General features: G+C 36.4%; 1 protein-coding gene across 1 annotated transcript; it reads left to right on the plus strand.

Moving 5' to 3' along the window:
• Positions 1-18,288, plus strand: chic1 (cysteine-rich hydrophobic domain 1). Its single transcript, XM_028815840.2, has 6 exons — positions 1-165; positions 1,561-1,615; positions 4,284-4,439; positions 9,742-9,798; positions 11,370-11,429; positions 15,612-18,288. Exons 1-6 carry the CDS (start codon positions 23-25, stop codon positions 15,660-15,662), a joined length of 522 nt encoding a protein of 173 aa, XP_028671673.1. The 5' UTR covers positions 1-22; the 3' UTR covers positions 15,663-18,288.
• The last annotated feature ends 3,899 nt before the right edge of the window (positions 18,289-22,187 follow it).

The raw sequence follows: 22,187 nt of genomic DNA on the forward strand, positions 1-22,187 counted from the left end.
TCCTGGCAATGCGGGTGACGTCATGAGCGTCCTGCTGCCCAACATGGCGGACTTTGATACTATCTATGAGCTGGACGAAGAGGAGGAGCGGGTGGTGAACGAGGAACACCTCACGAGATACTGTCCAGAGCCAGTTGTCATGCGGGGAGCCGGGCACATTACCGTGTAAGCACTCAAAGGTTGGATGAAGATGGCAACTCCAGTCGACCGGGTTGTCATATCTCCCGATGTTATAAAGCGAAACGCGGCCCTGTAGCCTGAGAATTTCCTAGCAAAGACAGCCCGCGTTAAGAGTCTGTCTTAGTTATGCATGACCGTAGGGGTTTGACTGACGACTTGAGCAATAAATTGAACATATGTGTTAGTTTATTTTGCACCTGTGCAAAAAATTTGGCGGTTTTCATTCACTTCACTCTATTGCATAATTGCGCAGAGGCTGCATTTAAACTGGCCACAGGGAAAAATGTTTGACTTTTGGCTTTTTATGTACCGTTTGCTGCCACGAATAGAGTGGTTGCATTGACAGGCAGAAGTATTGCAAACACTGTTCTGTATTAGTTAAATAATAAGCTTGTTCGAATTCTCAACCTTTGAGTAAACGATGTGGGGTACTAGAACCGGATATCATTTCATTTTTTTATATTGCCCCTTTAATGTTAACCTTTTTAATACAAAAAGTATAGTAATACTAAGAGACATTTCCTGAACACAGTGACTTTACCATGCGGTAATGCTGAATGGAACCTATGAAATTATGTAAAGCCCCTTACGTTATTGCATAAAAGTATTTGGGAATGCTATACGTTTAGGTGAAAACTGGAGAACAAATGCACGCTTCAAAAAATACTAGTTTATCCCTCGTTTTTTCTGCAACTAACTTTAAAACTTTCATTCTCTGTTTATATATATGTTTTTTGATTCTTTCAATTACCATCTTAATTCTAAAAGTATATTTAGGCATTTTAATTACCTTAGCAATATTTTCTTTATATCTCAGAATAATGATTCCAGATACACATACTGTATGTATAATATGTGTTAGGGTTCACCCGAGTGCAAGAGATTGGACACATTAATCTGAATATATGCTCAGCCTACATAGAGGTATGCTTCATGTTTTAATCTTGCGTCAATGAATCCACGCAATAATTATATGTAAAGTAAATGAATAGAGTAACATCCTTCAGATGTGCAGCCTTTAAAAAAAATACATATATATATATATATATATATATATATATATATATATATATATATAATGTGCTTTAAAGGTTTTATCTAACCAGTTATTCTTACCTGTATGAATGGCAAATTTTCATCTACACAAATACTATTCCAGCTGTAATCAATATTATTATTATAGATAATGGGGTTTTGAGATATAGACCATCCTATTACCTTTTAATAAATTAGCATTGTGCTTTAAATGTTGTAAATATGTTGGTTTTGTGATCACTTCTTTTCAAATAGTGAAGTAAATGAATTTAGTAAAGAGAGTCATAGTCTGGAAAAGGCTTGGTGTCACTTGGGCATTTTCATTCTTACATTTCCTCATTTTAGATTTGGTTTGAGCAACAAGTTTGACACTGAGTTTCCTTCAATTCTTACAGGGAAGGTAAGTTAAATTTTAATTTCATCTTTTTGGATAGTTTTTTGATTTCTTTCTTTTCTCATTCATTATTACATATTTAAAACGGGAAAGTGAAACTGAACATCATACATTTTCTGAAGAGAACATGACTGACTTTTAAAATCGGCGTCTTTTTTAATACTTAGCATTCCAGAATATGAAAAACAGCATGTGTCAAATACTTGCATAGGATTTTTTATGCTTATTTGCATATTGTTTATTCAAAAACTTGAGGAATATTTTGTTGTTTACCAACTGGACTAAAAAATCCATATTTCTTTGTGAGTTGCTGACTGTTTTTTAATCTTTCTAATGAAATAAAAGGTTACTTTCCCAGTGTTATTTAGATGTCCAGCATCTGTTTAGCAACAGCAGAATGACAATGAATAATAATGTAATTGTGATTTTAAAATTGGATTGTCACTGTTTGGAGAAAGATGAGGATGAAAACAACAAGAAGGTTTCTTATTTTAAAATGGCTAGTTTTATTATTATTTTATTTTTAATAGCCAACATCTTTTATTGAATTTAGAAAGAAGGGTGTGTGTGCGTTCGAAAATCTCCTTGCAGATTTTAGCCTTGTATGAAGAGATTTCCTGATAAAAGAGTGTTACATTAGGAGATATATGATCACAGCCATGTTAATATAATGCATAATGATTAAATTTGAATGACAATATAAAGATCTATAATTTAATTTTGACTTTTAATGACGATGTTAATATTTTACTTTAATTAAAACCTAGATATAATGGAAATGCATTGTTCTAAAACATTTTTTCTGTATTATATACATCTGTAGAAAATAGATTTGTTATGTTATTATTATTACTATAAATCTAAATTATAGAAATGAAACATCAATGTTAGACACAAACCAATACAATATCTTGGGTACTGTAACAGTGTCTTTCCTAGCTGGATCAAGGTCATAGTTTTAAAAAGAAAATAAAGTCAATTAAGCAGATTTTGTGTAATTATGTGTTATGAGTTTATTTTTCTAGATAAATCAATTACTTCCTCTATTTTAACTAGGTTAAACATAATCACTTGGTGCTCTTTGTATTTTTTACAATTTACGTATTTTTATCATTTGTATGATGCATAATTTATTAACTTAAGAGACATTTATTCCAATGTGTCATTGAAAGATTCAAATGAAAAGCATTAGTGATCGATCTTACAGCTCCAGGTGACAAAATAATGGGAGAAAAACTAAAGTATGTTGAATAAAGGAGAGCTTCCTGATTCAGACAGTGAAACAAAAAGGAGCCTTTTGGGGAAATGATTGTGCAGTGGGAAGTATAGGGCTATAAAATCTGCCCCTTGCATTGTGACCCAGGGTGACATGTGATGGATGGTTCATGATTATTATGATTGAAGGGTGCACATCATCCCTGCTGGGCTTTATGCTTAGGCCTTCCCTGTTTGCAAAGAGACCTTTGCATCCTGTCATAAAACATTACGACCCTGGTTTTATGACATACATGCTCTGAAAAGAATTGGCATCCATTCACAATGTATAGACTGCACCCATAGGCTGTATACTTATCTCTTCTCCTTTTTTTTTTTTTAAACTTATCCTCACCTACTTTTTGCACAAAAAGGCGAAAGCTTGGATGAGCAAACCTGCAGCCATCCAGTTTTCAGTCTTATCAGATTCCTTAAAAATATTTGTAAAATATGTGTCTTTCTTCCTTTGATCTTGATAAGATCAGGTTGAAACAAAGGTATGCTACTTTTGACTTCCTCTTGAAGTAAATAATTGTCTGCCTGGGTAATTTTTTTCATATGCATTACTAATAGTGGTAATATTAGAAAGTGTTAAGTTGCATTTCCTATATATTCTTCCTAATTAAAAATCCAAATAATTAAAGAAAATGTTTATTTTACTTTTATTTTTATATAGTGCTGTCGACAACACCACTGCCTACTCATTCATTTAAAAACGCATAAAGCAATAGAGTAATATAAAGTTTATGCAAACATATATTTTTGTAAAGTGGTTTAGAAAAATGAACATCAATTAACATCCATAATTTCAATGTATGCTAAAAAAAACTAGTCTTTCTTGTTTTCCTACCTGTTTCTATAGCAAATTCCACAAGGTTAATGACCCCTTTAGTGCAGAAATACTGAATTTATTTTCTAAAATGGTCTCAGTTAGTTTAATTCCATTAACTTGGTTTGGCCTTCCTTCAGCATCCCAGAAAATAAAGGACAGTTAACTCCAATGCTACTCATCAATCCTAGGAAGGAAAATATTTCCACAGTTTTTCTTTTTCAGTAAGACACATTTAGTATTAGCATTACGCATATTCTTCTCAATGAAAACAAAAAGACATACTGAAAAAAACTAATTTATAATTAAAACAAATAGGCCAGTTGAATTCCTTCTTTATCTGTGCCAAACCAACCTCTGTTAATAGTTACTTGGTCTTATGTTTGTACAGCTTTACATTATTTGTGTAAATCTGTTTATGCAATTAGAAAGCCATATAGACAACAGTGTTTAAAGTTTCTAAATATTGTATATATTACATGTTATATTTGTATACAACCCTAAACAATATGTGCTATTTTTCATTCTATTTAGTGTTTTTTTTCTCACACTCCACACCCCTTTTGTACTTTTTTTTTTTTTTTTTAATAGGTTGCCCCAGAAGAATTCAAGACAAGTATTGGTCGAGTCAATGCATGTTTAAAAAAAAACCTTCCTGTAAATATAAAGTGGTTACTTTGCGGCTGCCTTTGCTGCTGTTGCACACTGGGCTGCAGTCTTTGGCCAGTTATTTGTCTCAACAAAAGAGTAAGTATCTTGCTTAGAATGCATTGTGTACCATGGGCTTTTTGTTCCAGTATAAGACATAAATTTCCCTAGAGTAGGATTGTCATCTCAGTTGACCATCCACTTTTCATGGTGAGGTTTGCAGTGGCTGCAGGCCAAGCAGGTCTGCCCATTCTTCCCTCCAACACCTTTGCATATGCCTTACCTGGGAGGCTGAGGAGTGTGACCCCATTATAGTTGAAACACAACCTCTGGTCCCCTTTCTTAAATATGGGGATCACTACACCAGTCTGCCATTCCAGTAGTGCTTTACCCATCTTCCATGCAACATTGAATAGACATGTTAATCACACTATACCAATTGGATGTGCGCAACACTTCCTTTTGGTACAAGGGCATGTCCACCAGGTTGAGGAGTTCCTCAGAGTATTCCTTCTACCTCTTGACAACTTCCGCCGAAGAGGCCAGCACCTGCCCATCCCAGCTTAACACAGTCTGGGAAAGGTCATTCCTTCCCCTCCTGGGGCGTTAAACAGTTTGCCAGAACAACCGCACGGCCGTCCAATTGTCATTCTCCATAGTCCCTCCAAACTCCTCCTATGCTCAAGCTTTTGCTTCTCCAACCACATTTACAGCAGTTCTTGTTGGTACCTTTAAACCAAGTCACGAGATCCCACATAGAGCATGTCTACCATTGGGTCCTAGGGTTGTAGACATGAGGGGCCCTGACTACTTTAAGACCACAGCTTTTAGCAACCTCTTCCAGACATTCCCAGGAAGCCCTAATTGTTTGTCTAGGCTTCTCTGATGTATCTGGCCTGCGCCCCTCGCTTTGTTCATCTTACTACCAATGGTGATTAGTTGATGACAGCTCTGCCTTTCTCTTTACCCAAGTGTCCAAAATATATGGTTTAGTCAAATGGCACAACTGTAAAGTCTATCATCAACCTTTGGCCCAAGATGCTGCTATACCAGATACACTTATTTACCTCCTTATGTTTGAACTTGGTGTTTGTTATACCCAATGGGCTTTCATACGTTTGCCTAGTGGCTGTGTGTTTGCATGCAATATACATATACATTTGTTAAAAATTCTTTTTATTTCTATGCGAATATTCACAAATTTTAAAATGTTTCCATCCCAAATCTGAATCTGTTACCACAGAGAAACTGTTTAATTCAGGGTTTTTTGGTTTTTTTTTTAATTAGGACTTGTGAGTCCTTGAGACTTCCTGCCATGGTCCAAAGACTTAGAGTGTATTGGCAATTTTGAAATAATTTTCTGGTGAACTGGCATCCAGTTCAAGGTTGTTTCCTGTTAGCAGCAAACTCTCCAGTATTCTATGTGGGTTCAGAAAAATCATTGAATCTATTGTTTTGTAATAGTATTTCACCTATCGTCTATTTGCCCTGACTGATTGATTTGATTACTGTGTGCTTGGCATATTAAATTTGTATACACAGGTTACCTGGGAGAGTTTGAAAGGGTTAAAAGAGTCCAGGCTCTGTTTCTTTTTTTATTTAGTTACCACTTCATGGTAATGGAGCTTGTAATCACTACAGTGTGGAAAAAAGTTATTGCATCCTTAGTACGTTAAACTGAAATAGAGGGGACATTAGGATTTCTTTAAATACCTATATTAAAAATGAGGGCTAGTTTAGGACAAGGATCTTTTAAGCTTTTGTCTTCTGAGTGAAGGTCAGTATTCATTACTCCATCTTTAGAAAGACACTCGGGCAAAAAGGAAGAGTAGCAGAGTTACAAAGCAGAAATGAAGGCTCAAATTAAGAACCTGAGAACATATCTCAAACTTAAAAATTCTGAAACAATGTTATAAAAAAAACATTTAAATAAAAGTGTTCGTTTTTGGTCATTATGGGCTCCCAATACCACGTTCCATAATTAAAATGTCATAACTGTAGTCAGGTATTTTGGTAATGCTTTACTGCATGAGGACCCCAATGACTCGATCAAAAATTATAGATTCTGATCTGTATTAGTATTCTTAAACAGATTGTCATGTTTGATGTAGCACAGCTGGGTTCTGCAGCTTAAGAGCGATTTAGCAAACAAAAAGCAAGTCTACATCCACATAGAAAGCATAGTTCCTCCTTAAATGCAGTAGAGTTTTGGTGCTGAAACTGTTCTGCTAGGAAGAGTTAAGAGGAGTGGAGCGGAATTACTCCATGGCACTGAGAGAAACTAATCAGTAACTACAGATAATGTCATTTTGATGTTATTACAGTTACAGTTGGTACAACCAGTTATTGTTTTAAAGATAGTAATACAGATATCACAAGGGTTATTTAGTATTGCATAGCTTTCTAACAAATTAAATTGGTAACACAATTTTTATTTTTTCATCCAGAGTCCAGTTTGATTTAATATTTGGGTTTTATTTAAGGTCAATAAAAATACTGTAGGCAGTAATGTGGTGTATGTGATTTTGGTCAAAAGACTTTTCCACTCTACTACAATAATCAAAATATGTTTAAAATATGCTTAGAAAGAGAAGTGTTAATTACACTAGGCACACCCATGTTTTGGATTAAAAAAACCTACATTGGTTATAGTTAAAGGTTAAAACTTGAAATATATTTATGAAAGTCATTTATACAAAATATTCTTACCACTAAACACTGAAAATCTCAAAGTATTGTACATAACAAACAACAATATTGCCATTGTTTGATTTTTTTTTTCCCCTCAGTTGAAGCACAAAAAAGTCAAGATATTTGGAGTCATAGAGTAAGTCAGTGGTAGGCAATGTTCCAGCTTATAAAAAGTGTTAATGATAGTATTTCAAGGAAGGTGTAGAGCTATAGCCAATTGGCATAAATTATATGCTTTTAAAGTCAATTAAAAAGAAGTGGATCTTCAACCTACATTTGAATATTGGAATAAACATCTTATTAAACAAATATCATAGGGCACTCTGGATTAAGGATGCTACAAGGGTGAATAAATGTTTTGGCATAACTATGTAAATGTAAGATCAAATGTTTCAGGGGGAAATGAAGAGAAATTTAGTTTAAACTTTGTTTTGAAAAGTGTTATAAGAACTGTAGTTATCCCACTTGTAGAACATGTTCCAAAATGCAAGAAATTACATTATTAACCCTTAACTGCTCGCACCATTTCTTATCTCATAAGTACTTGGAACGGTGCACTTTATGCACCACGGTTTAAGTGACTATTTATATGCACGCTGTGAGGTTGAAATATAAAATATTGCAATAATTTTAAATTGTGCATTTTTAATGTAATTTAATACCATATTACTGAATAGTATGACACAGTCTAGAATTGTCTGAAAATAAACCTGATCCACTTCTCAAGTGCCCATTCGTCACCATTCACACTTTCACCCACTGCAGGATTTGCACTTGTGTCACATTTCACTTCAGTTGCTGAATGTTCTTTGCAAACAAAGTCATTGCAAGTGTGGGGAACAGCCCGGATACAGACAGGTAGACATGATGGTTTCACCCAACGCACATTTATTATCCATTATTATTTACAGTAGTGAGCACAAACCCAGTGCTGCAGCACCAATCACCCCTCAAGTCCTTGGCCACAACACAATGCCTTCTCACAGTCTCTGGTCCGCCTCCACTCCTCTCCACCAGGCTTCGTCCACTTCCACCCGACTTTTGCCATTGACTGGAGGGAGGCGGCCCCTTTTATACACCCCGGATGGACTCCAGGTGCATCCTGAGTAGCTTCTGTAGCCACACCCCTGTGTGGCGGAAGCTCTGACGGTGTATCCGGAAGTCCTCCGGGTGTCCCCAATCCTCTTCCCCCCAGCACTTCCGGGTGTGGCGGAATTGCTGAGGTCCAGGGCTCCGAAGGCATCGGGGCGCCCCCTGGCGGTGACCATGGGCCCCTACAGGGTAGAGCTTCCATGCTCAGTACCCGTGGCCCCCAAAGCAACCAGGGCGGACGCCCCCTCGTGTTCTGGAGGAGGCACAAGCCCTCCTCCGGTCCTCCTGGGCATCCCGGCTGGGTATGAACCCCAGCCGGGTACCACACAAGAAGAACATCTCATTGTTGTCATACATATGTAAGAACCTGCACAGTGTACCAAATGATATGGAACTTGCGACTGTGCATCCACTCATAAAACTGGCTGGGGGCACACTGGAGGGAAACCATTGTGACACTACTTGTAGCGAATCATGCTGAAGATAGATGGCAGATGCTGCTGGTAGGTTCAAGTAAAAGCACATTAGACAAAAATAACTGAGATTGGTGGACAAAATACATCAGTGCGAGTAGTTAAGGGTTGAGGCAGACTGTGAATAAGAGTGTCCTGTAATGTGGAAAATAGGTTAAGCACTGTTTTGTTATTGTTTAATTATTTTGTTATTTTATATTAGTTTTTTTTTTGTCTTATAGATACCTTATTAATGAGTAGCAAGCCATCTTTGCAGATGGCATTTTATGTTCATGTAAATACACCTGTCAATAATCTTGAGTTTGAGGAATTTCAGTACAGTGGTATGATTCCACAGGCATGCAGTTTATTTACCTAAAAACATAATTTGAAGAATATACAAAGAATCTGCTTAAATATGCAGGACATACAACGGCAGATTTGTCATCCAGTGATGTTTTTATTATGATTTTTGAGTAACCGTAATTATACTGGGTATTTATTGGTTATAACATGTAATTCTATGCATACTGGTATAATCACATCTTTCTTTGCATTTCCTCGTAACAGATGCGATTTTCTTTTTCATGTTCAGGTAAAGCTGACAACCATGCTGAAAGGTGCTATCCTAGTTGATAATTGAGATTAAGCTAAATTTATTAAGAGGTAGAGTGCTGCATATATTTGTCAATAACATTAACATTTATCAATATTTATCCATCATAAATTATACTTTTAAACAATTTTATCAATTTTCAATGTGCATGCTATTTGCAACTGTTTGGGGTTGAATGTTATAAATACTACTGATCATGAGGTGTGCAGGTAGGAAAATTGCATGTGCTGTCTTTTTTATTCAGAAAATCTGAGATTGTACATAAACCTGCTACTGGATAACAATCAAACATTTGTTTGCAAACCACCTGTTACTTTGAGTCTACATACAGTATATTATGTGCTTAATGTGAGTAATGTACATTAGATTTTTTCTTCAAAAAGTAGTGACACTAATATAAAAGGTAAAAACTTTTTCAGTGTGCTAAAATGTACAATCACAAGTAAAAAGAACAAAACACAGGTTTGTAGTTTATTTGTACAGTCAAATTTCCTTATGGTATCCTATCAAGATTTGTTGTTAATAGTATTTTATACTAATTTCATCTTAGACAAGAAGATCAATACAAAAGTTATTAGAATGGGAAAACAACAGACTCTATCATAAGGTATGGAATTTGATAATGGAAATTTGTAATTATTAAGGGTTAGGGGATGAAAATGAATATGTTCTAGAACATGCAATAATTACTCATTCTTGATATTGCTAACTTACGGTAAATGATAACATATTGCATATTCCCCTCAGTTTTTGGTGCAGTGTTCCTGGTACTTTTTTTTCTGAATGAGTAGGATGATTGGCATCATTTGATTATAAAGTGTTAATACCTTTCCTTTTTCCAGTTCTTTTCACTGTGTGATTGGTCAAAGTACTTTCATTTCTCCATCAACTGTGAAATATTTCCAGTAATTGTATTGCTTAAAAAAATTAAGGGAACGCTTAAATCACACATCTGATCTCGATGAACAAAATATTCAAGTGCTAAAGCCTTACTGAGTAATACTGGGTAATTCGTTGAGAACAAACTGATGTAACAATGGTCAATGGAAACCGAAACCACCAACCCATTGAGGGCTGGATTCAACATTACACTGAAAGTCAAACTCAAAAATTGAAATCTCAGGCATGAATTTCATCATGGCAACTTATAATGTGACTCAGTAGTGCCCATGTGCTTGTATGCACTCCTGACAATGTCTGAACATGCACCTGATGAGGTGATAGATGGGGTCCTGGGGGATCTCCTCCCAGACCAGGATCAGGGCATCAGTGAGCTCCTAGACAATCTGTGGCGCTAACTGGCGGTGTCGTGTGCACCGATACATAACCTCCCAGGGGTTCTCAATTGGATTCATGTGTGGGGAATATGCAGGCCAGTCAGTTGCATCACTGTCTTCATCATCCAGGAACTGTCTACACATGGGCATTGTCCTGCACTAGGAGGAACCCAGGGCTCACTGCACCAGTGTAAGGTCTGACAGTGGCTCTCCTTGTGTAAGGACCTGCCTCTTTGTATCTCGTCCGTGCTCCTTTGACTATGCTGGGGGAGAGACAGCAAACCTTCTTGTGATGACATGCATGGGAGTACCATCCTGGAGGAGCTGGAATGCCTGTGCAATTTGAATCAACTGAAGGTACCGCTTCATGCTACTAGTAGTAACGAGGTCACCAGCAAAACTAGAGAAGAATTGGTCAGGAAGGTTAAGGAGAGAGCAGTTGTCTGTGGCCACTACCTGCAAAACCATTCCCTTTTTGGAGGGTGTCTTGCTGTTGCCTCCTCCGTGCACCTGTTGTCACTTTCATTTACATCAAAGCAGGTCAAGCTGATTCACAATTGCTTATGCTTCCTAATCAGACAGATTGATATCCCTGATGCTTAATTGACTTGGTGTTAGACTATGATGATTAAGTGTTCCCTTAATTTTTGAGCAGTATATTTTGCCCAAAGTTCCTCAAAATTCTGATTTTTTTCAGCCGAATATCGGTATGTGCATATGCAGTAAATTGCTTCATTTTTACTTTATAACAGTGGATTATGACTTGTTTATATTTTATTAGATAGCTTCTGAACATTTTGTAAATATACAATACATTTTACCTTTAAGCTTTAATTTCAATTATATTTATAATGGTATTTTATATATGTTATACAGTATGCTGTTTGCTTTCATTCTGTAGCTTGGCCTACACTGGAAATTAAGTAAAAGGAAATGTGAAAGCAGTAATATGATGGAATATGTAAGTATATCATGAAAATGTATTTCTAATAACAACTTTTATTAGACTGTGCAACAAGCATTATTTGCATGATGATACATTTTTGCTTTTATGTTACTTAATTTTTCAATTGGTAATGAGTTGAATATTTTGCCAGAGTTCCTATGTTCACAACATATTTTGTTTATGGGATTTTGAAAATAACAATGTGAGAACATTTAGAAATTATTACCTATTATTCTGTGTTCTGCCATTGTCTTTAATCTGCGAATTAAATGGGAGAAGTGGGACTCTTCTGGATTACCACCTAAGGGTGGTAATCTAAAGGTTTTAGAACACCCCACAAAATACTTTTGGGAAGAGTGTCATTATTGTTTTTTTGTTTCAGGACTACACAAATATTCTATAATACGCATTACTATTGTAGCCACTATGTCCACTTGTATAAAGATTATTATTTCTTTATATGTATTGCAGTGGTTTATACCCGAGTTTCAAGTTATGTAGTAATAAAATAATACAAAACATAATTATGAGATTTACAGTATATTAATAATAATAATTCTTTACATTTATATAGAACTCAAAGCACTCTCCACGCAGGAAGGACCCAGAGCATGAACCCATGATCTTCTTACTGCGAGGTAGCAGCGCAACCACTGTGCTGCTACCTAATCTTGACAAACACTTAATAGTAACATCATTCTGCAGTATATCATTTTAGAAGATATTTCTTAGTTACTTTCCAGTTTATATTTCTTTGCAGAAAATTCAGTCACATTTAGAACTTTTTGCTCTCCACGACTACTATAACTACAGTATACAGTGGAGTTAGGTTGTTCTTTTTTTATTAAATCATATGTTGTATTCAAGAACAGTTATTTTAGTTCAAAATCATGCTGGATTTTTTACTCTGTTTACTCTGAGTATTCCTTAACATTTTTTACAGCAGTCAATAAATTTGGTTAGTAATCATAGTAATAATTCTATGCTATTAACTTAAAATGCCCGTAGATTTTGTTAATTTAGAAAGGTAGTGTGAATAAGGTATTGGTGTTTTAACCACAAAAATTCTGGTTCAGTCCCTACCCCTGACTGTGTGAATATGAGAATGTCCATCCATCCATCCATCCATGCATCCTCTTACACTTATCCGAGGTTGGGTCGCGGGGGCAGCAGCTTGAGCAGAGATGCCCAGACTTCCCTCTCCCTCCAGCGTGTCCTGGGTCTTCCCCGGGGCCTCCTCCCGGTTAGACATGCCCGGAGCACCTCACCAGGGAGGTGTCCAGGAAGCATCCTGATCAGATACCCGTGCCACCTCATCTGACTCCTCTCGATGCGGAGGAGCAGCGGCTCTACTCTGAGCCCCTCCCGGATGACTGAGTTTCTCACCTTATCTTTAAGGGAAAGCCCAGACACCCATCCATCCATCCTCTTCCGCTTATCCGAGGTCGGGTCGCGGGGGCAGCAGCTTGAGCAGAGATGCCTAGACTTCCCTCTCCTCGGCCATTTCTTCTAGCTCTTCCGGGGGAATCCCAAGGCGTTCCCAGGCCAGCCGGGAGACATAGTCCCTCCAGCGTGTCCTGGGTCTTCCCCGGGGCCTCCTCCCGGTTGGACGTGCCCGGAACACCTCACCAGGGAGGCGTCCAGGAGGCATCCTTATCAGATGCCCGAGCCACCTCATCTGACTCCTCTCGATGCGGAGGAGCAGCGGCTCTACTCTGAGCCCCTCCCGGATGACTGAGCTTCTCACCCTATCTTTAAGGGAGAGCCCAGACACCCTGCAGAGAAAACTCATTTCAGCCGCTTGTATTCGCGATCTCGTTCTTTCGGTCACTACCCATAGCTCATGACCATAGGTGAGGGTAGGAACATAGATCAACTGGTAAATTGAGAGCTTTGCCTTATGGCTCAGCTCCTTTTTCACCACGACAGACCGATGCAGAGCCCGCATCACTGCGGACGCCGCACCGATCCGCCTGTCGATCTCACGCTCCATTCTTCCCTCACTCGTGAACAAGACCCCGAGATACTTGAACTCCTCCACTTGGGGCAGGATCTCGCTCCCAACTCTGAGAGGGCACTCCACCCTTTTCCGGCTGAGGACCATGGTCTCGGATTTGGAGGTGCTGATTCCCATCCCAGCCGCTTCACACTCGGCTGCGAACCGATCCAGAGAGAGCTGAAGATCACGGCCTGATGAAGCAAACAGGACAACATCATCTGCAAAAAGCAGTGACCCAATCCTGAGTCCACCAAACCGGACCCCCTCAACGCCCTGGCTGCGCCTAGAAATTCTGTCCATAAAAGTTATGAACAGAATCGGTGACAAAGGGCAGCCCTGGCGGAGTCCAACTCTCACTGGAAACGGGTTCGACTTACTGCCGGCAATGTGAACCAAGCTCTGGCACCGATCGTACAGGGACCGAACAGCCCTTATCAGGGGGTCCGGTACCCCATACTCTCGGAGTACCCCCCACAGGATTCCCCGAGGGACACAGTCGAATGCCTTTTCCAAGTCCACAAAACACATGTAGACTGGTTGGGTAAACTCCCATGCACCCTCCAGGACCCTGCTAAGTGTGTAGAGCTGTTCCGCGACCAGGACGAAAACCACACTGTTCCTCCTGAATCCGAGGCTCGACTGTCCGATGGACCCTCCTCTCCAGGACCCCCGAATAGACTTTTCCAGGAAGGCTGAGGAGTGTGATCCCTCTGTAGTTGGAACAGAGATCCATAATGCAAACAATACAGAGGGATGAGAATGTTACTAATGGAAACTAGAACTAAACTACCAGAAATGCAGTTGTCATTATAGGTAAAGAATTTTACCTTGTCATTGGAAAGTTATATTAGATAAAGGTATCTGCCAATCAATGCATGTAAATTAATATACCTGTCAGTATGTGTTTTGCATTTACCTATAAGAAACTTTTTAAATATTCAGTAAACTTTATGGCATGTGTTTTCTTGAAGTCCCTTTTTATGTTTGTAAGTAGACATTGTTCATTCTAATTAAATGTAGACAAAAAAGTATTATTTTGAATATTTGAAGCATGTTAGATCCATGAATGATACTGAATTGGTCCAGGAATTGAGGGAGTAAGTGTGAAGCTGTGCATTAGTGACTGGATGATTGTTTTGGTTCATGGCTTAAGCTCATAGCAGATGACATAGGCACCCAGATGAATATGCAACCATGAATTGAACTAAGTAAGTTTGAGGATGGATAATGGATATAGTTAATGTTTCACCCACACTCCATTCTAAAATTTCCTTAATGTTCAAATCATTTGAAGTTTAAATAGATTCCCTGTTTTTTACACGGGCTTCCTGTAGAAATTGCATGGTTTTTTTTATATATATACTGTATTATACAGTCTCTGAACGTTGCCAATACACTGTAGTAATTTATTACAATTTGTCTGTGCATACGTTGTCCATTTTATAGTGAGTTTGTTTGACCCTCCTCTACCGAGATTTCATATCATTTGAATTAAGCTTGAATTGAAAATAGAGGGATAGATGCACTCTTTGTTTGGATGTACCCTGATACAGATTATGTTTTAGGGCTAATTTAAGTTTATTTTCACATTTTGTATTCCAAAACAGCCCTTGACGCAATCCTCTCAAGTGATGTTTACTTATTTTTGTATACTTCTGTGAAACAGTTTTACAATCAAATTTGTTGAATAAAGAAAAATGGCAAGCAACGTTTCTTAGGAAACTTTAAATTTCAGTACTCATGGGTGTATGCTTTTAGGGTAATTTTTGAATGAAGCTGTGAGACATTTTAGAACATGTTTTGTTATCAATATTTGTTTTGCTGAAAATATATTGGAAAAAAATGCTTTCTAAACCTAAAAAAGTACTAGATCCATTGTTCTCTTCAACTCTACGATAATTGACATAATTTTCTAAAACACTGCAAAGTTTTTTTTTACACAGAATCAAATAGTAAAATCCTCTGACCCATTGAATCTCCGAATTTGAATAAAAATGTAAATTTTTTTTTCCAAGAGTAAAAGAAATGGGAGTTAATGATCCATAATGTAAAACAAAGACGATAACAATGAAGAATAAATGTGAAAAGAAAACAAAATACTTTAAATGTCCATGTTCTTTATTGTGTCTTAGGATGAGTGATTTCCTTTTTATTTCAATTTATAATTTTAATAAGTGTAATGTTTATTCTCTCTTTAGGTAATTCTTATAGAATTTTTACCCAAATATCCTATATTTCGACCTGACTGAAGAAATGTACAAGACCTCCTGGCACAAGTTTTCATTCCTACCCTTAGTGCCTTGTAGTTAAGTTGGATGAGCAACTTTCTGCACTGCTGTGTTGTAATAAATGTACCCAATTCCCTTTACAATAGAATCTCAACACTGTCACTTTCCTTTTAGAGCAAATTTTGCACATTCATTTATTTACATTAAGTGATGATCCTTTGTTGCACTTTGCTATGGTTGCTGAATTTTGTCGTGATGAACAAGTAGGGTAATCACAAGAAAACTATAAAATGTGCAGAGGATAAAGTGCCACTTGACCTCAGCTTGTTCTATATAACTGTAAAAAGTTATGTAGAAACTGAAAAGTTGGAGTTGTTCTGTTTTTGTTATTTTGTTATGTAGCAAATCAGATGGCTGTTTTATCTCAAAGTTTTCAATATCTGATTACTGATTTGCATTCAGGGATCTATAAAAGATCAGTCTTCTATCCATCTGTTTAAATATAAAACATGTATTTATATGTGTCTGTGTGTATGTATGTATATATATATATATATATGTGTGTGTGTGTGTGTGTATATATATATATATATATATATATATATATATATATATATATATAAAATATCACAGTCAATTTTCCATTTAAAAAGTGTTCAGTTATTTCAGAAGAATAATGTAAAACATTAAACAGAGGCAAAAAACACCATCAATCTGTATTGCACTTTGGAAATTAAGGGAGGTCAAGAAAAAGAGTCTGTATATTCTGCTTTAATACATAATGTACAGTGTGTTATGCTATTGTTTACAGAATGTAATATAGCTGTTTATTGTATTGCCAAGAATTTATTGTACATTTCTTTATGAATGAAATTTCTTAGCAACTTATAAATTTTTATGGACCAGTTTACCTTTAAGCCATAATAATTGTACGGTATTTGTAGTATTAGGTCAGGGGTTAAAATTTGCACTTAAGTTATAATAAGTTAATATGGCCTAATTTAAGTATATGTATGTACATATACACACCAACCCATATAAACAAAATGTTTTAAGAGATTTTATCAGACAACACAAAAGAGAGATTCAATTATTAAATCGGTAGTTTCCCTGATGTACATAGGTTTGGTTGGTAGCAGGGATAGAAATAATTCATTCAAAGTTAAATGTGAATAATTAAATCTTATTTGACACCAAAACAACATGCAAATGTATAATTTTTATTTACTGCACTTTTAAAATCTCAATATACATTTTGTTTTTTATTTTTGTTTTATGGCAGAATAAATAATTCAGTTTATCCGCTTTTTAAAGACTTTGAAATTTTATAATTACTTGACTTAATCTGCCATTTCTGTTTACAAGGTTATATTTGAAAAACATTTTAAACCATATATAGGTAGAAACCATAGCATATTTACACACCCTGTCATAGCTGTTCCCCTAAATTACTACATTTATTTCCAGTAAAAATAGAAAACCAATATGTAATAACAAGGCCATTTTGTTTTTTAGGAAAATTCCATTCAGAATATTCAACTATATACCGTAGTTCCAAAAGAAAAGAGTGAACTACATAATAAGGTTTATTTATTTAATTTTTTTTTTTTTTTTACGGAGACCCTACTCGGAAAGGCTCAACATTATAGGAAATGTGTCAGTTTTTGAGGGTTATATGCTATTACAACTGCAAGTACCATTTTACATGATAACATTACTAATAGCTGTGGCATAATTCCAAAGCTTTTTAAACTTAAATTGTCTCTGAAACATAATCAGATAACGCTTGAAGACATATAAATGTAAATTTTGCTTCTTCTTTTACTAATGATCTGAGTGAATGTGTCAGGTAAGACCAAATGCACTAAAGTTTAAAATGCACAAAATTGATTAATTTGGTTTTGATGTACAGTTATACTGATGTTTTTGTATCTTGTCATCCAGGCATATGGCCTTACTAGGCAGGTTTCATGTTTGTTGTAACAAGATAATAAAAGGTATATTATGATTTGTTTAGATGGGATAAAAGCTTATTTTTATAGGTCACATTTCAGTTTGCCAGTATTTTTCAAAGAATTGTCAGTCCAGAGTGGTGATTTTTTTTTATTAAAGTTAATGTCTGTTGGTTCTATAATAATGTATTTATGTAACAGCCAGTCTTAAAGTAATATTTAATACCTGTATGAATGGTTAAGAGAAACTGATTTTTAAACATTCATGCTATATTATTAAATTAATTGATGTTAAACTCATTTTGTGCATATTTTAGTTTCATTAGAATATAATAATTTAATTATGTAAACCTTTTCTGATAACTAACTTGTACTTAAATGTTGTTGTCTCATTATGAGGTTTTTAAAAGATTTTTCAGAAGAAGAAACAAAAACACACATTGGCACTACAAGTGGCTGGGAAAAGAACACTTTTTGAGACATAAAAACAATTGTATCACTACATTTTGGCCACAAACCGTTTTCAGGTTCCAGAATGTATACTGTAGTTGGGCATAATTGAAAATGTGCCAAAAGAAACTGAATGGTGTACTTGTGGAAATCTGTGAATGCCACTTTTGTCACTTGTTTGTTATAAAATAGTCGCGAAAAATCTCAGGATTGAAATGTTCTAATAAAGGTAACATGATTCACAACATTGTGTCTTTGGTTACTTAGGCTATCATGAAATGTGTATCTGATTATTTGGGAAGTTTACTCTTCCTAACATAGGTGTTGACTAGTCAAGGTTCAACCATTGAAGCTTTAGGCAATGTTAAAGAAAAAGATCATCAGCTATTCATGTGAAAAGCAATTTATTTTCTAATAAACTAACTGCTGATATTGCACGTTAATGATAAGACATACAGCAGCTTTAATGAGAGTAATGGTCCAGGTGATGCTGGTTCCCTTTACTAAATGATACACTTTCACAAAAGACAGAGAAATGCATCTATTTGGTTTGCTCAAGATGGATTTTACCAGTTTTGTAAGGTAATTGTTTTCCTCTGTTAATAAGCAGTTAATTTGGTAATCGGTTATTAATGATTTATTTTTATTTGTAAATTTATTTAGATGATAAAATATTAATCAATAAAGTGCTCTTAAAGTACTGGGATGCTGATGTCAAAATTTCTATTTCTGCCAATTTGGGTTTGAGATACAAATATAAATGAGTAAAACTGACATAATGTTGCAGTTTGTTTCTTAAAGTGTGTGCCTTAACGGTTTATAACAGTGCCACTTTTTATATTCCATATCCCCATTTTATATAAATACTTTACTGCCAGGTGTTTTTTGCTGTATTGACAAGTCGAGCATTAAAGGCCTGTTACTGTTTGGTATTGGATAAAGCATTTGTACTTCTCTGGGTTGTTTTTTTTTATTTTTATTTATACCATGGAACTGTCCAAAAAAATGTTGCTGAAATAAAATAGTTTAATCAGAATGTCCCACAGAAACTAGACAGTGAAAAATCAACAATTTGGAATCTCTTCAAAAACAAAGTAATCCCCAGTATGTTTAACAATGGGTAATTACCAGGTCTGCCAAAAATAGATACAGTAGTTGGTGAAAGAAAACTTAGCACTATGAGGGAATAACTCTAAAACTGCCATTGATGAAACCACTGGCAGCCTTTACAATGCATACTCCAAGATACAATGTGTACTGTCCACAAGAAATGTGGACAGTAGAAATCCAAACAGAAATTTACTGACACATTGAGAACTGTCATTAATTCAAAAATAGAAAACTAGAATAAAATTTACAGTGACATAGCTCAAAAATAATAAAAACATACACATCTGCAGTGATGGAAGGTAAAAGTTTCGATAGTGAAATGGAGTAGTGCTACTGAAACAAAGCAGTCCATCAGGAGGCAATAAAGTATTAAACTGCCCAGGTTGATCTCCTGAGCTAAATCGAATCCAGTTGACTTTTCTTTTTGTTAAAAACTAAATCTGTGCTAGGCTTAAACAGCAGCTGAAAATGTCCATTGTAGTGCCTTTGTGCCAGCTGTTACTGTTTCTAATTCCATAAATATTAGGAAAATCTTAAAGGAATCACTTTGACCTGAGCCGCCTTTGTAGCAAGGTAATTATCTAACGTTGTACTGATTAAGTATACCATATTACTGCTTACAGACTATGAATAATTTTGCATAGCCATTAAATAATGAATAATTTGCCCTTCATATCCTTGATCTCAGCTATCTGTGATCACTTAAGTCTTAATTCAGCTTCTCACCCCAAATCTACTAAAGCCAACTTTTACAATGAAAATACAATTTTTGAAAATTAACTTTTTTTCTGTACCAGTCAATACTTAGGTTAACCTAAGTGTGTGTGTCAATTTTAAACTATCTAGTGTAAACTGACTTTACTGTCTATGCATGTTATTAATCATCTATTTTGGAAAAGCCCTATGTATAAAAATCATTACTGCATTTAGCCATTACTGTGAAACTGATGAATACCATAATAATATGTTAAGAAATAGTATTATTATAAAATTATTATAAAACATATAAAAAGGTTCAGCATTTGCCACTCATAGGAAATGGTGTAGCACATCAGCAGGGTTTTAACAGAACAGTCTTGTTATTTCCAACCAAATCACTACTACACTAAAGTGGCAACAGTATGTGGATTACCATAAAGCAGAAAATGGGCACACACATGCACACACAATTTCCACAAAAGCATTCTACTAGTTTTCTTACTTTAAGTTAAAATATAAATCAGGGTTTAAATCTCACATCCCCAAAGACATGTACTGTATGTTAGGTTAAAAAAGTGGTGATTCAATAATTGGCCTGAAGTCTGTGTGCGAGTGAGCCTTGTGATGGGCTGGGACCCTACCCAAGGCTTGTGTCTGACTTTGCACCCAGTGCTTCTGAGGTAGACTACAGTCCCAGTAACCCTGATTTGGATTAAGAGGGTCTAGGGAAATTGTTATTATCTACAATATCTATAAAATAGTGAATGGAATTAGTTTTCTTAAATGCAAACACCACCCACAAGCAATATCAGTTACAGGTAGCTGTTATCACTTGTTTGGCATCTTTACGTGGCACACCTCCAGTTGTACCCTTTGCCCTGCTACATGGTCATCAGCCAGGGACCACCATTTATTGATGTTTCACTCCTCACCCTGGTACATCTCCTGGTGCTCGACAGTGATATGAACTTTTCCTCTCCTACCTCTTGTAACTCTTTTGGTTCATGTGTTAGTGCCCTGTATTTCTTTCTGAGTCATAACCAAAAGCTACACTTCTCTGCCTCTTCCTCCAATTTTCTTCCTGCTCTTTTGCTTAATTCCTGTAAACCCCATGCCTTGAAGCATGTGGCACATCGACATGCTGATGAATCCACAGTCCTTCCTCAGTAGTACAAGTGAGGGGTCTCCACCCAGCCTCTCTACAGTTAGCAGCCAGCTTGGAGTACTTGGCCCTCTACCTTTCGTGGGTAGCTTTTACTCCCTCCTCGTATAAAACAGTCATCTCAAAAATATCACTATGTATAGCTGAAGACATGATGTAAAGATCTACAGGGGGATCTGCAGTTGCAATCCAAGGTCGAAAGTCATCATTAGGAGTGGTGTTGGAGCTGTTACGTTAGTGCCTTTAGCTCTCTACCCCTGCCTAATGTATTGGATGTGCTGTGCTAATGACAGTGACACGCCTCAACTTTCTTCCGTACCAAACCACTGATGTAAGTTGTGAGGTCAAGGTAGGATAGAGGCGGATCTCATTAGAAAGCTGAGTGAGGCTTGTGGGATTCTCCACAGATCACGTCAACTAATTGGCCTGTTAGCAATAGATTCCAATGCTGCCATCACCCTTGACTTGGACCTTTCCTCCATCTTTGTCACCTCTACCATGACCAGGTCTTCCTCCTTTTTGCTAGCCCTGGATCAGAGCAGTGGAGCCTCTCCCCATCCCAGTCCAGCCCGTCCTGTTTGTGTCCTGTCTACAATGTTCTGTCCTATGATGTTAGCCTTATTGCAGCAAACCTTGATAGATAATCTGACAATGTCAGACTCCATCATTATTCTTCAGAGCACTTCTAATCCTTTGCCCAGCACATTATTCATGTTGGTAACATGCATATTCCATTCTAGGTATTCAGATGAGCATGCTATTTAACAGCACAACACAGGCACAGCTGACAGTTTTGAGTTCCCTTTAATTATGCAATTTGCAAAATGCACTCTCCTTAAGCAGTGCTAGCTTTTTTAAAGGCATGCACTGTTCTATGACTGGACAAAGACAGGCAGTATAAATTGAATAGAGGAGCTGACTTTGGTTTGAAGGTTTTGCAAATAAGGCAAATTCATTTAAAATTAGATCACTCTATTACAAATAAAAAAATATAACATCCATGCTGACAGGAAATAAGTGAAGTGTAAGTAGAGTGCCTGTAGCCCCTAAGAAAAGTTGCTCAAAATATACTGGTATGAGGGGTAATTAGTGGTGGCAAAGCCTTCATACATAGACAGGCTTTGTCTATTTCACTTACCTCCTAACTATTTACTCTTTTTTTGTCTTCTGGGC

Source organism: Erpetoichthys calabaricus, chromosome 12, assembly GCF_900747795.2.
Source record: "Erpetoichthys calabaricus chromosome 12, fErpCal1.3, whole genome shotgun sequence".
NCBI lineage: Eukaryota > Metazoa > Chordata > Cladistia > Polypteriformes > Polypteridae > Erpetoichthys > Erpetoichthys calabaricus.

Coding starts and splice junctions, on each gene's coding strand:
- chic1 (XM_028815840.2), top strand. CDS start 23: ATGAGCGTCCTGCTGCCCAACATGGCGGACTTTGATACTATCTATGAG. Junction 4,440..9,741: donor TTATTTGTCTCAACAAAAGA/GTAAGTATCTTG, acceptor ATTTCATCTTAG/ACAAGAAGATCAATACAAAA. Junction 11,430..15,611: donor GCAGTAATATGATGGAATAT/GTAAGTATATCA, acceptor TTCTCTCTTTAG/GTAATTCTTATAGAATTTTT.